The 13,797-nt window shown below is 37.3% G+C and overlaps 1 protein-coding gene across 6 annotated transcripts in view; it reads right to left on the bottom strand.

Moving 5' to 3' along the window:
- ppfia4 (PTPRF interacting protein alpha 4) overlaps positions 1 to 13,797 on the bottom strand; it is a 139,301-nt gene that overhangs the window by 27,224 nt on the left and 98,280 nt on the right. For 3 of the 6 annotated variants that reach the window (XM_079844370.1, XM_079844371.1, XM_079844372.1), the window contains exons 6-14: positions 13,375 to 13,596; positions 12,298 to 12,432; positions 10,046 to 10,180; positions 8,267 to 8,350; positions 5,874 to 6,005; positions 4,377 to 4,439; positions 3,550 to 3,641; positions 3,267 to 3,399; positions 2,662 to 2,867 (exon numbers count right to left, since the gene is read on the bottom strand). In XM_079844370.1, coding sequence (XP_079700496.1) covers positions 2,662 to 2,867; positions 3,267 to 3,399; positions 3,550 to 3,641; positions 4,377 to 4,439; positions 5,874 to 6,005; positions 8,267 to 8,350; positions 10,046 to 10,180; positions 12,298 to 12,432; positions 13,375 to 13,596 — 1,202 coding nt within the window. Of the gene's footprint in view, positions 1 to 2,661; positions 2,889 to 3,266; positions 3,400 to 3,549; positions 3,642 to 4,376; positions 4,440 to 5,873; positions 6,006 to 8,266; positions 8,351 to 10,045; positions 10,181 to 12,297; positions 12,445 to 13,374; positions 13,597 to 13,797 lie in introns of all 6 variants that reach the window. The other 3 variants (XM_079844369.1, XM_079844368.1, XM_079844367.1) reach the window with 2 other exon arrangements.

The following is a 13,797-nucleotide window of genomic DNA, read 5'->3' as shown; positions in this document are numbered from 1 at the left end:
TTGGCATTAAAAGTGGGGTAAGTGTTATTTCAAAAATGCTCTATAAAAGTGTCTCGGGCCGAGGACCAAAACAAACTTGTAGCCAATCAGCAGTAAGGGGCGTGTCTACTAATGACGGGGAGAAGAAAGCGCTCAGTGCACGTCATTATTCAAAAGACACGACAAAGGACGGCATTAGCAGAGTGACGACAGAAAGAGAGAGAGGGCAGATAAAAAACACGTGGAAAATGTCTATGGAACAAAAGAAGGCTTACGATCAGGCAAGAAGTAGGACCCGTGTAAATATCGGATCAGCTTTCCAGCGCTAGAGAGAACTCAAGGAGTGCTAAGGCCTGCAATCAAATGCCGAGGTTGCTTTATTTCTTCTTGATAGGCGAGTAATATTGGTTTTGTTTTGTTTCACAGAACTAATATATGCTAGCTTTTGCTTGAATATGCTCGTGTCATGTTCGCTTGTTTGTCCATTTGCAATCGTATCGTCGTTCACTTCAGCGATGATAACGACCCATTCATTTCCACATTGTTTCCAGTCGGTTTCAAGCGCCAGCTCGCAGTGTGTCCGAAAAGTAAAATAATAAACATCTAATACACTCACCTAAAGGATTATTAGGAACACCATACTAATACTGTGTTTGACCCCCTTTCGCCTTCAGAACTGCCTTAATTCAACATGGCATTGATTCAACAAGGTGCTGAAAGCATTCTTTAGAAATGTTGGCCCATATTTATAGGATAGCATCTTGCAGTTGAGGCAACAGTCTTCAACTGTCCAATTTTGGTGAGCTTGTGCAAATTGTAGCCTCTTTTTCCTATTTGTAGTGGAGATGAGTGGTACCCGGTGGGGTCTTCTGCTGTTGTAGCCCATCCGCCTCAAGTTTGTGCGTGTTGTGGCTTCACAAATGCTTTGCTGCATACCTCGGTTGTAACGAGTGGTTATTTCAGTCAAAGTTGCTCTTCTATCAGCTTGAATCAGTCGGCCCATTCTCCTCTGACCTCTAGCATCAACAAGGCATTTTTGCCCACAGGACTGCCGCATACTGGATGTTTTTCCCTTTTCACACCATTCTTTGAAAACCCTAGAAATGGCTGTGCATGAAAATCCCAGTAACTGAGCAGATTGTGAAATACTCAGACCGGCCCGTCTGGCACCAACAACCATGCCACGCTCAAAATTGCTTAAATCACCTTTCTTTCCCATTCTGACATTCAGTTTGGAGTTCAGGAGATTGTCTTGACCAGGACCACACCCCTAAATGCATTGAAGCAACAGCCATGTGATTGGCTGATTAGATAATTGCATTAATGAGAAATTGAACAGGTGTTCCTAATAATCCTTTAGGTGAGTGTATATTTTTGTTTCCTTTGTTCCTCTTTTCGTGATCGTTATATAACCCTCTAATCTTGTCATATTTGTAATATGTTTGTTAGTTGGTCTGTCATGCTCGTGCTATCGAGTTGTTCATGAGAACTGTTTGTGTTTTTGTGATCGCTATAACCCTCTAATCTTGTCATAATTGTAATATGTTCGTTAGTTGGACTGTCTTGTCCGTGCCATCGAGTTGTTCATGAGAACTGTGTTTGTGTTTTTGGGATGTAACGGAATGACTTTTGCATTGAACATTCGACCTGCATTATCATAGTAACACACATTACTTTCACTTATTGATGGCATCATACCCTCGGCTGGCTGGCACAGCAGATTCCGCCATAGTCGTTGCCTGCGTTGCGTATGTATGTGTGGGGCGGAGCTATCAAAATAGGGGAGAGACCCTTTTGGGGTAGGGGCGTGTTTGTTTTGGTGATATGAAATATCAACATCGGTTACCAGAAAGCACTTACCCCACCTTTAAAAAACTACTGTCAGGATTTACTAAAGACAAGTGGTGAAAGATTTGCGCTGAAATGGCGTGGACAGGATTATTTTTGTGGCTGAACTTATTGCATATGCATTTGTAGGAGTTTCCCTTTCAGACGCAAAACTTATAGCACGAGAGTATTTAAATGAATCATGCCCAAAAAAAGCATGTCTTAAACCAAACGCTAATTTGTACTGCTCTTGGTAGATAGCGTTGGTCATTATGAAAATGATCCGGCTGCATCTATGTTCTTTAATTTGCGAGTCATCAGTAGATCACGCCAAGAACTTTCCACCCCCATCTGCGCTTTTTTGGAATTGTGCTCTCACGCTAATTTGCTGTTTAGTAAATCTGGCCCTAAGACTATGCAAACCGCTGTTTATTGGCTAACGTTTCACAAGTTAAATGAGTAACAACGCCCCCATCCTAATGATGAATACTGAATAGGTGTTGATATGGGTGGTCACATGATAATGTGTTGATAGTTCTGACATCATAATTATGACACACTCTGAATGACCCATTTTTGCTGCTAACTTAGGGGTTAGTCATTTTAACAGTTAACAGTGAAATTGCTATATTAGTGGGCTAATTCATGCAAAACTCACTGCCACAGTGCAAGGGTGTTGTGAATGGTTGTCAGGCTGTTGCTAATGTGTTATGAACGATTCCAGGGCATTGCTAGGTAGTTAGCTAGGTAAGGTGTTCTTCAGAGTGGTTCTAGGTAGCACTGCCCTGCACAATGCCTATGCCCTGGCACTGCGGTGTCATGTTATGCCTTCCTTTAATAGCCAATATTCCCAACCTGATCTCCTCATTGATGGCATCCAACTGCTCTTGTAGCATGAGGGCAAGCGTCTGGGCGTCTGAGTGCCCGCTGGGGGACAGCATATCGGCTGAGCTGAATATGGTCTCACGGTCTTCATCGTCCAAGTCAGACAGCTCGGTGTCGCTTCCCATCAGGTGAGTACGGCTGGCCCGCAAGCTGGAAGGTTGAGAGCGATCCCAATCCTGCTCCACCATCGGCAGCATCTGGGAATAAAGACATGGATCAGGGCACAAACCAATATTTTGAGGATTTTTTCGAATCAGGCTTCCAGATTTTAGTGTTTCAGCAAGATCTGATGTGCTATAAACATGTTTTGTTGTGGATTAGAGAACCCGGAACTTACAATAAACACATCCAACGGGGCAAAAGAAAAGAACAGAGAGAAAGAGAGAGATATGACTGAAAGAATAAACATTCATGTTCATGTCTATTAGTTTAGAATAAGGATTCTCAATGATTTCATGACATGCACAATTTATGCTATTGCTTATATTTATTACATTCTAGTGCAGAGAACAAGAAGAGAAGTTTTGGTTAAGACATTGACAGATGTGAGATGTGGAGAGGTGTGACATTGGCACCTTCGTGGGTTCATCCCTGAGTGCCACCAGTCGACCTTTCTGAGCCCGTCGTATGACCCCTGTGGAGGAGTAATGATCTCCCTGACCTTCCACCACCGAGAACCGCAGGTCTGTGGCACTGCCAACATGAGACCTAATACAGCAGAGAGAGACAGAAAAAAAGGCTCAGACACTTCACTGCATGTTTACAGCCATATCACTTTTAATGACCAAATAAAAACAGGGCTCATATTTTAGTATAATTATATAACAATACAATCATCGTTCTAAATCTGGATGTCACCTAGGATATGTTCCGTCTCCAAATGCCCCGCTCCTGCGCTTCAGATGATCGAGTTCAGCCCGTAACTTCTCAATCTCCCCAATGAGCCTCTCCTACACAGCCAGAAAACACTTGATTAGTCGAGCAAACTCGGATCAATATAATTATTTTACAATTACTAGGAAAATTGCTTTTATGTACTTAAATGAATTGAGACTAATATTTAAAAAAACATTTTTAAATTAGACATTTTTAAAAATTCCTTTTAAAAATACACTACTGTTCAAAAGTTTGGGGTCAATACGATTATTTTAAAGAAATTTTATTCACCAAGGGTGCATTAAATGAATCAAAAGTGACAGTAAATACATTTATAATGTTACAAAAAGATTCAATTTTAAATAAATGCTGTTCTTTTGGACTTTGTATTCATCAAATAATCCTGCTAAATATTAATACAAAACATATTAAGAAGTTTTAAAACAGTTTTTAACTGATAATAATAAGACATGTTACGTAGTGTATGTATGTATACATACACTTTTTTTTTAGCAACACATTTTTTTTAAGCTACAAATATTTTTTTCACTTATGTGAAAAAAATAATTTGCAGCTTTAAAAATATAATTGTCATAACGCAGGACAGTGAAGACAAAAAGATTGTTTAAAATAATGAAAAAACATAAAAGAAATGCTGACCGTTCACAGGATATTGACTTTTACACTTCTTTATACAGTACATTGATAAGAAGTCCATATACACTTAATGCTACTCATTTATTTCTGGCAATTGCAAAATCTCTGACTGTTGCTCTGCAGATCTTTGTGATATTAATGAACAGTGGTACCTTGTTGTGATGGAACTCCTCCATTTGTTTTTGGGAATTCTCCAGATCATGGATGAGTGCATTCTTGATGGCAGTAACAGAAAAAACAACAACAACAACAGAAGAAACTAAGTTAATAAAAGCTTAAAGCAGCAGGTTGTGCATGCGATAACATGCACATTCTCTCTCTCTCTACATGTGGTGCTTCAGCCTGTCCCTTCACATTTGGCCATTCATTTTTTTCACAGTCTGTTCTGTCCTCTCAGCTTACAGCTCAAAAGAGAAACAAACGGGGTTCTATTAATTCAAGCTGAATAGGGAACCTTTACATCTGTTTATCACAAACTATTCCTTGTACCATTTCAGTATATGCCTAGAATATGGCCTTGCACTCTCAGTGGTGTAGGCAGAGTATAAATATGGACATTCTGCTACACTCAAATTTTTGAAATATTTATTTAAAATAATTTCTTATTTTCAATCATTTCTAATGCATTTGGGTCCGTTTGGACGAGGAAGAGGTACATAAAAATAACACATTTAAAAAAAAGCTTTAGTGTTTAGTATGAATATATGAATATAAATGAATATATAGTTTATTATTAAGAATAATTTACTGTATTTACTATAGTATAGTATACTATGTTATATATGTTACTTTACACATGAAATTATGCTGCCTTTTTTATTTTTATTTTACTTCTATAAAACACATTTAGCCTTGTAGTGTATGAAAATACACTCAAAAACCTTGAAAAGCATTTTGTTTATAAACATAATTGTACATGCACACACAATAATTCTGAAATTAAAATAAAATGACAAATTAAATTGAGGTCTGTTTGTAGATCAAAAGTTCATAGACCAAATAGTCAAAATTTTAAAATAGAAAGAGGGTTCAAAAAAGGAGAAGTCCACATTTCACTCGGCTGCAACCTATTGATGAACCATTGCAGCATAAAAAGGAGAATTTTCTTGAATCACATTGGTTTTTACTGTGGTTCTGGTAACATTTTAAATTTCAAATAATATTTTTTTTTATTATTAATAAAAAGGGGGTAAATGCAGTAATAGCATAAAATATGGTAACATTAATGAGAAGCTATTGATCAGATATAATATAGTTTTAGTTTAAAAATATTAAGTTATGACTGTCTTATAAGCTTACGTTCCACCGGGTCCAAAAAGACCCGGAATTTGCGACAGGTGTATACAGTGTATTAATGCATTGCAAGGGTTAAATAATCATTTAAATAATTCAGTAAATGTATTAAGAAAGGAAAAATCAGCAATGAAAAACTATTTGCCAAAAGTAATTACAATTTTATTTCTGAAGATAGCTCTTAATACTGTATCTTATGCTTTTTTTGTTTTTGTCCTAAGGATGAAAATTGAATGCCTGTTTGTGGCTGTGTGCTGTTTGAATACTTTAAGCATCAGATGATAATGGTGCTTGAAGTAATAAGCGATAATAATTGTGTACAGTATATGTGGAGACGGGCATGGTAAAATCCACACCTTGTCCTCCAGCGCAGCCATGCGCTCCTTCAGGTGCAGCTGAAGACGTTCATTGGACTCGGTGAGGAGACGGTCCACAGTGTCAGACAGACGTTTGTTATGCTCCTCATTCATCTTCTCCCTCTGCCGAGCCTGAGAAAAAGTGATGGAGCGAATAGAGAAGATAAAAAAGGGGAAGTATGAAACAAATTCCTTACTTTTAGCAGTAAAAACTAGATTCTTACATTTTTAGAAGATGTCTATAGGATTTTATTTCTGATATACATTACGCACAGTATAACCAATAGAGGGCAGTGTTACACCCTAAAGCTCTGTGAACATATTCAAGGAGTTGTCTGATTTTCAAGTCTGGTTCATGATAATAAAACACAGCTGACTCTGACAGTTCACATTTTGCTTTAGAATTTAATACTAACTTCTCACATTTTTCTAAAGGTGTGTATTTTGTGATCATCCCTCTGGAGAATGAATAACGACAGTCCTTGTAGTGGAATGCAGGGGTGATGACTTTTAAACACAGTTGCGGTGGGATATGGGCACTCTGTTGCCTGGCAACAAAATCTTAATTTTCTTTTGGTGGCAAACGGCCTTTAAAATGTAGTCAACACAGAGCTTTGTGACTGTCAGGGGAAGAATTCAAACTAAAGCTCAGTCTGAGGTGTACGTATCAAGGGTTAATTAAGGCTGAAGGGAGATAAGGACTCTCTTTGACTGCTTTAAGTCATTACAACCATCAGCTCACACGCAGGAGAAAATTAACCATGCATGAATTATTCAAAATCCAAATATAGCAGCCAATTACAGCTCTGCTCTCACTGGGGGTGGGGAAATTCATCTGCAAGATGAGCTAAAAAATGCCCCATATTCACAGAACAGCAGCATATGTGTGTGTGTGTGTGTGTGTGTGTGTGTGTGTGTGTGTGTTTACAGGAGTGCTAGCTTATCAATCTTTGTACGCCTCAGTTTGTGTGTGAGAAACACAAAAGAACGGGCAAAGCAGCACAGGCTAATCGGAGTGGTCAGATCTCAGAGTCCCTACTGTGAGGTCAAACACACCGCCTGAAGGCCTGGTCAAGACCTATTGTACAATAGGTAACATCTTCACGTCTTCCTAAACACATATGTGTTTTCTATCTAATTAGAACCATATACTTACAAATTTATATATATATATATTTATTTAGTATAATATAATGCAAACTGCTAGGACTAATCTGTCACTAAACAATGGCTAATTAAACATTTCTGACACTGAGCTAATAATGAAATAAAAATAAATAAATAAATATAAATAAATAAATAATATATTTTATTTTATTTTAATATTATTATATGTTTATAATTCATTATTGTAACACTTTGCAATACGATCCCATTAGGTAACATTAGTTAATGTATTAACTAACATTAACTGACAATTAGCAATACATTTTTTACAATATTTATATATAAACACATAACTGTTCATTGCTTTATTAATGATTGATTTTATTAATGTATTAACTAAGATTAATATATTTTCTTGGAAGTGTTTTTCACTGTTAGCTGATGATATAACTTATGTAGTTAACAAATGGAACCTTATTGAAAGTGTTACTACATTATATATATTGTATAAATATTACAAACAATATGGCTAAACAAATATTTTTACAGCTAATATCCCTTATCCCAACCATTAAACCTAACCATAAACATAACTCATATAAACCTTTTTGCTATTTTACATTTTGATATTTTGTTTATTTAATGAATTTATTAAGCCTTTTCCAGTAACACTTTACAATAAGGTTTAATTTGTTAAAATTAGTAAATGTATTAACTTACATGAACTAACTATGAGCAATACATTTGTTACTGTATTTGTTCATCTTTGTTAACGTTAGTTAACTGTTCATTTTGTTTGTTCATGTGCATTAAATAATGTTAACAAATAATACATTTGATTTTAATAATGTATTAGTAAATGCTGAAATTAATAATATTATAAATTAATAATACTAAATGCTATAGAAGTGCAGTTAATTATTAGTTCATGTTAACCAATGTAGTTAACTAATGTTAACTAATTAAACCTTATTGTAAAGTGTTACCCATTTTCCTTAATGGGAACCATTTGAAATAGGCATTTCGAGTTATGTGGAGACATTGTGTCCACACATTCACACACATTCAAAACAACACTGGTGCCTCTTTATAGTGTTCATTCTTATGTGCACTTAAACAAATCAAAACCACACATAATGAACCAAAGCCACACACACTTCCTCATTTTCTCCCTCCTATCATCCTTCAAGCAATCTCATATTTTCTCTATCCAACGTTCACTCTCTCAATGACACACTCTACACCCCTCTTCCCTTTTGGTGTCATGTCCCCAACCCAGTCCTCACCCTGCCCAGCTCTTGGTTCTTCTCCTCCAGCTGGGCCTCCAGTTGGCGCAAACGCTCTTCGATGTTGCCATGACGCTCCTCCGCCTGCAGGAAACACTAACATTAGTATAAAGAGAGCAGGGCTAAAACCTTCAAGGATTAGAAACTTCACCTTTAAGAAGAAAGGTTTAGAAATTGCTTTAAGCTTATTGGTTGGAGAAATCTACTTGTCATATATTTGAATAAACCATATTTAAATAATAACTAGCCATAAATGTACAGTCTGTTTAGTGCATATTGCTGTACAGTTCAGCTTCCCTGACTAAAGTAGACTATAGTCCAATAATGGCATGTTCTGTGTATAATAAATAGGATCTAAGGAAGGAGAAAGTCTCCATCTGGTTTAAGGCCGGCCATGGATTTGTGTCATTAGGAGCATGAGGTGTGTGACAGGATGCCACCGACTGAGAATGACAAAAAGTTGCCATTTTTAATTAGCTGCATTAGGAAGACTATAAACAAAACCCCACTGCCTCTCTGCCACACTGACAAGACATTTGGCTGCCTCGGAAAAACACTGTCATCCACAATTCCAGCTGATGCTTGGATGGAACGTGACTGCGACCAAGTGAGGATTATCTAAACTGGCAAGAAAAGGAGATGGAAGTCTGTAAAAGAGAAATATCTGCTCTACCTGTGCATGTTTGACGGCTGATGCAATGGTGTGCTTTATCATGAACAGTACAGCTGTATTTTTATATTTTGGTCTTTTTTTTTTACTTATAACAAGAAACTGCACAGAAATGAGGAATTGGAACAAGATAAAGAAATACTGCCAGACTCAAACTTGCATGAGCACCATGGCTCATTGTGTCGGAAAACTCATTGCCAAACGAATGGTTTGAATCAGTGATCCTCAAATGGTTTTGCATCAGGATCCAGATTTTATACTGGACACCAAGTGGCGATCCACCACGGTAAAGACACACTAAAATCGCTTAAAGAAAACCTCCATATATCAGAACTGCATAGTCCCAAACATTTTCGAAAATTGATTCCTTGCAGCTGCTGTTTTGACTCGTTTACACATTTCATAAGCTCTTCACGAGTTCCGTATATCGCAAAAAAAGGAGGTGGTATACAGGCAATTCGAAAAAGGTACGTAAAAGTTACACATCATTCATTAAAGATGACACGGTATGTTCAGACAGAAGATGAGACAGAGCTCTTTATTAAACTATAAAAGACAAAAGAATTACGGGGAATACTGGATTCTAAACAACAAAGAAATGCCACAATTTATCAAGAGCTCAAAGCATTATTTTTGGTCCAGACCAAAAGAAACAACAGAACCGACCAACAAATGTGAACCCTAAATTAAAATTAAAACTTGAAGTACTAAAATGACTAAAACTAATACTGAAATAAACATCAATTAAAACTAAATCGACATATTAAAAAACCTGGTCTGCTTAATACATTAACCGTTTAACGTTAATATGAATCTGCTTAATATGCAATTAGTTGCATTTGCAACCCAAATTTGGGTCTTGACCCATCATAGAACACTAAATCATGTCTCAGTAGGCTAAAAAGTCTTTTGAACAGCCTTTTGTTGCTTATCTTTTATCTAATCCTGCTGTGTAATCTTTTCATGTCAGTTTCCGCCCTTCTTTACCTTATCATTTTGTTTCATCACTATCTCAGAGGGTGTTTTCCTGACAGAAAATAATCTCATGAACTGACTCTCTAATTTTTTTTTCCTGCTGCTGTTGTCTGGAGGAGTGATTGAGTACTCGCCTTAGTGAGGGCGGCCACTCTCTGGGCCAGTTCAGCCTCCACCTCGGGCAGAGTCTCCGCCTTCCTCATGGTCTGCTGCAGCCGCTGTTCCGCCAACTCCAATAATTCCTGGAGGTGTCGTACCTTCTCCTCACTCTGATAAAGAGACACGTGCACACAAATGGCACGAAAATAAGGCAAACAGAGGGTGTATACACATGTTGACACCATAAACACACCAATTTTAGAGAACGCACAGATATTGAGATATTATACACCCAATATATGAATTGACACACAAAGGAAGTCCACACAAGGTTCTCACAAACATACACACATAAACGAAAAACATACCACACATATAAAAAGGAAGCACACATACAATACAAAATAAATAAGTGCACATAAAAACAAACCACCAGTGTATACACAACACACACAAAATATAAAGACATGATAAAGTATCAAAATCTGGATTATACACTACCGTTCAAATGTTTGGGGTCAGTAAGATTTTAAAATGCTGCATTTATTTGATCAAAAATACAGTAAAACAGTAATATTGTTAAATATTGTTACAATTTACAGTAATTGTTTTCTATTCAAATATATTTTAAAATGTAATTTATTCCTGTGATGGCAAACAGTTTTAAGCATTATTACTCCAGTATTCAGTGTCACATTAATTTGGGGACATTCAATTTTTCAACTAAACATCGAAATACATCTAAATAATAAACTAAATTAACCATTTAAACTAAATTACTGATCGAATTATTGATCTAAAGCCCACACTGTCACTGTATGATACTTGAAATTTTTCCAGAATGGCTATACAGCTGGATAAAATTATGCTGCATTATTTTCCTGTTTAACACTGTAAAGCTGCTTTGAAACAATCTACATTGTTAAAAGCGCTATATAAATAAAGTTGACTTGACTTGACATGATCCTTAAAGGGATAGTTATCCCATGATTTACTCACCCTCAAGTCATCCTAGGTGTATATTCAGACGAATAAAATCGGAGTTATATTACAAAAGTCCTGGCTAATCCACACATTATAATAGCAGTTTTTGAAGTCCATAAAAAATGCATCTGTCCATCAAATAACTGCTCCACACGGCTCCGGGAGGTTAATAAAGGCCTTCTGAAGCGAATCGATGCGTTTGTGTAAGAAAAATATCCATATTTAAAACTTTATAAAGTAAAGTTTCGGCCGATCGCCTTCCGTATTCAAATTATGGAAAAAGTGTTGAAAGTGCCTCTGCCGATCAAAGGCTTCCGTTACACGGTACGCTCGTCAGACGTCGCGTACGCATCTTGAATTGCGAGAAGGTACTTTCAACACTTTTCCACAGAAGGCCATCAGCTGGAACTTTACTGTTTAAAGTTTTAAATATTATAAAGCATTATAAAGCTTGGAAGACCTAGGATGACTTAAGGGTGTGTAAATCATGGGCTAATTTTCATTTTTGGGTGAACTATCCCTTTAAGAAATCATTCTCATATGATGATTTGGTGCTCAAGAAACATTTCACATTCTATCAATGTTGAAAACAGTTGTGCTGCTTAATATTCGCCTAACGAACAGCATTTATTTAAAATAGAAATCTTCTGTAACATTATGAATGTCTTTACTTTTGATCAATTTAATGCTTCCTTGATTAATACAAGTTTTAAAACCTTACTGACCCCACACTTTTGAATAGTAGTGTACATCACTGCAATATCAATGTGATGCAATGAGAATATTTGCTTAAACAGGGCTGTCGCTAGTATTCAACATTTCATTGGGTCTGCCCACTCTGTCCACTCCTGGTTGTCCCCACTGATGACAGTCCTGCCTGGAGCGCAAAATCACAAACTCATGCTGTCTAAACAAGATACTTGATTTATCTATCTCTATTGAGATATTTATACCCACTGCATTCAGAACAAACACTCTGTCCAAACTGGCACCAACATCAATGCAGTTGGGAATCCTCTTTATTTCTCCAGATGATGGATCTGGATATTAAAACAGTCAGGTGGTACCTGCTTTCTCCCAGCATGCCTCTTCTCAGCAGGCAGTAGGATTCTGAAGGATTCCAACATGAGTCTGCTGGTTTAGTACTAATTAAACCCCCTCTGACTAACACACACCCTTCATACGGACAAGCACAGATGGAACATGACTCTGATAACATCTCAACTGAATTATGGGACATCAACCAGCACTGACCTACGGCTCTTATTTAAATCAGCCCAGGTCTGATTCAAGGTTGGCGTACCTGTCGGTAAAGTGAGTCCTTGGTGGCCAGCTCGTTCTCTAGCTTGTCATTCAGGTCATGGATCGAGGTGGTTTCTCTCTGGGCGGCCAGGTAACGCTTTTCTAACGTTGTGATTCGCTCTTCCATGTCCTCCTTCTGTGCCATCGCCTGTCGAACAGGCACATAGTAAGAGAAAACAAAAACCCTTGGGAAGTTTGAAAACCTTTAATAGACTACAACGACATTTGGGAAAGTTTTTCTAAACTATGAAACGGTGCTTAAAGTCAGCATGAAATAGAAATGTATTTAAACTTAAACAACGACCCTTACTTCCAATCAACTGAAATCTGCTTCTATCCAATCAACTACCAACAGATAATTATTATCAAGTCCCACATTTTCTCTTTTTCGACAATCCGTTTCACTTGGATGTCACAATATGGAACAAAATATCTGTCAATAGTTCTGATACTATCTTTAATAGAAATAATTACAATAAAAATGTTCTAACCAATATGACTATTTTTGGCGGTAAACAGAATCTTTACGCTACTCTTCTATACAATGAAAGTGGACGGTAATAATAACAAGCTCCAAATATGACAAAAACATCATACAATTATCATAAAACTAGTTCCATGACATAGCTTTAGGTAAAGAACAATATAAGAACAATTTAAGCCATTTTTCACTGAAAAGAATCACTTACGCTGTAGCTTTCAAATCTCATTCAGGATTGTCATATTTGATTACACAATACAAGAACCAATATTATTTTGTTTGTTTGTTGCTGGTGTCAAACCAGGAGCAACATGATGTGAAAGCGCTTTAGATGTATTTAGAATATTATGCAAAATATCATCTGTGTTTCACTGAAAAAAGTACTGGTGTGCAAAGTAAATGATTTTACCTTTTTAAACTTTAGACCGCGTCAAGGGATGAGTCACAATCGCATTATTTGTAACCTTCTGTCTCTCAGTGAAAACAAAGCAGAGCTGAGAAAATGTGCTTGCTGCCTGACACTGTATCTTCCCTGAGACAAGCCCTCATAGTTCTGTCCCCATTCTGTCCCTTTCCTCTCCCCCCAATCATTCTAACCTCGCGTATGTCCCTCTGGTGTTTGGCGCTCTGCTCTTCACTCTTCAGTAGGTCTTTGCGGGCGGTAGCCAGTTCTGTCTCAAGCTCGGACATGTGATTGGTCAGGCCGCTGATCCGGTCTCTGTTTTGGGCCAGCTCCTTATTGGCCTTATCCAGCAGTTCCTGCAGCTCCAAACACCTGCTGGTGTCGTCGTGCACATCGATGGAGCCATTAGGAAGCCTCTGTCACAAATACAAAAAAATGTTAGAGATGCAATGGAGAGCTAGTTGAGAACTTGTTTAGTGGTCCCCTGATTTCCACTCAGGGTCCTAAATAAGCTTCTAAATAAGTTTCAGAGAAGCAAAATATGCTGAGTCAGAGTCTGAAGAACACGGTCAGCAAGTTATGCAGCAGTGCAATTACGGGCCCCAGGAGTTCAGAGG

This window comes from Gobio gobio (genome assembly GCF_949357685.1).
Source record: "Gobio gobio genome assembly, chromosome: 19".
Classification (NCBI taxonomy): domain Eukaryota; kingdom Metazoa; phylum Chordata; class Actinopteri; order Cypriniformes; family Gobionidae; genus Gobio; species Gobio gobio.
This window is presented reverse-complemented; position numbering and strand designations above follow the sequence as displayed.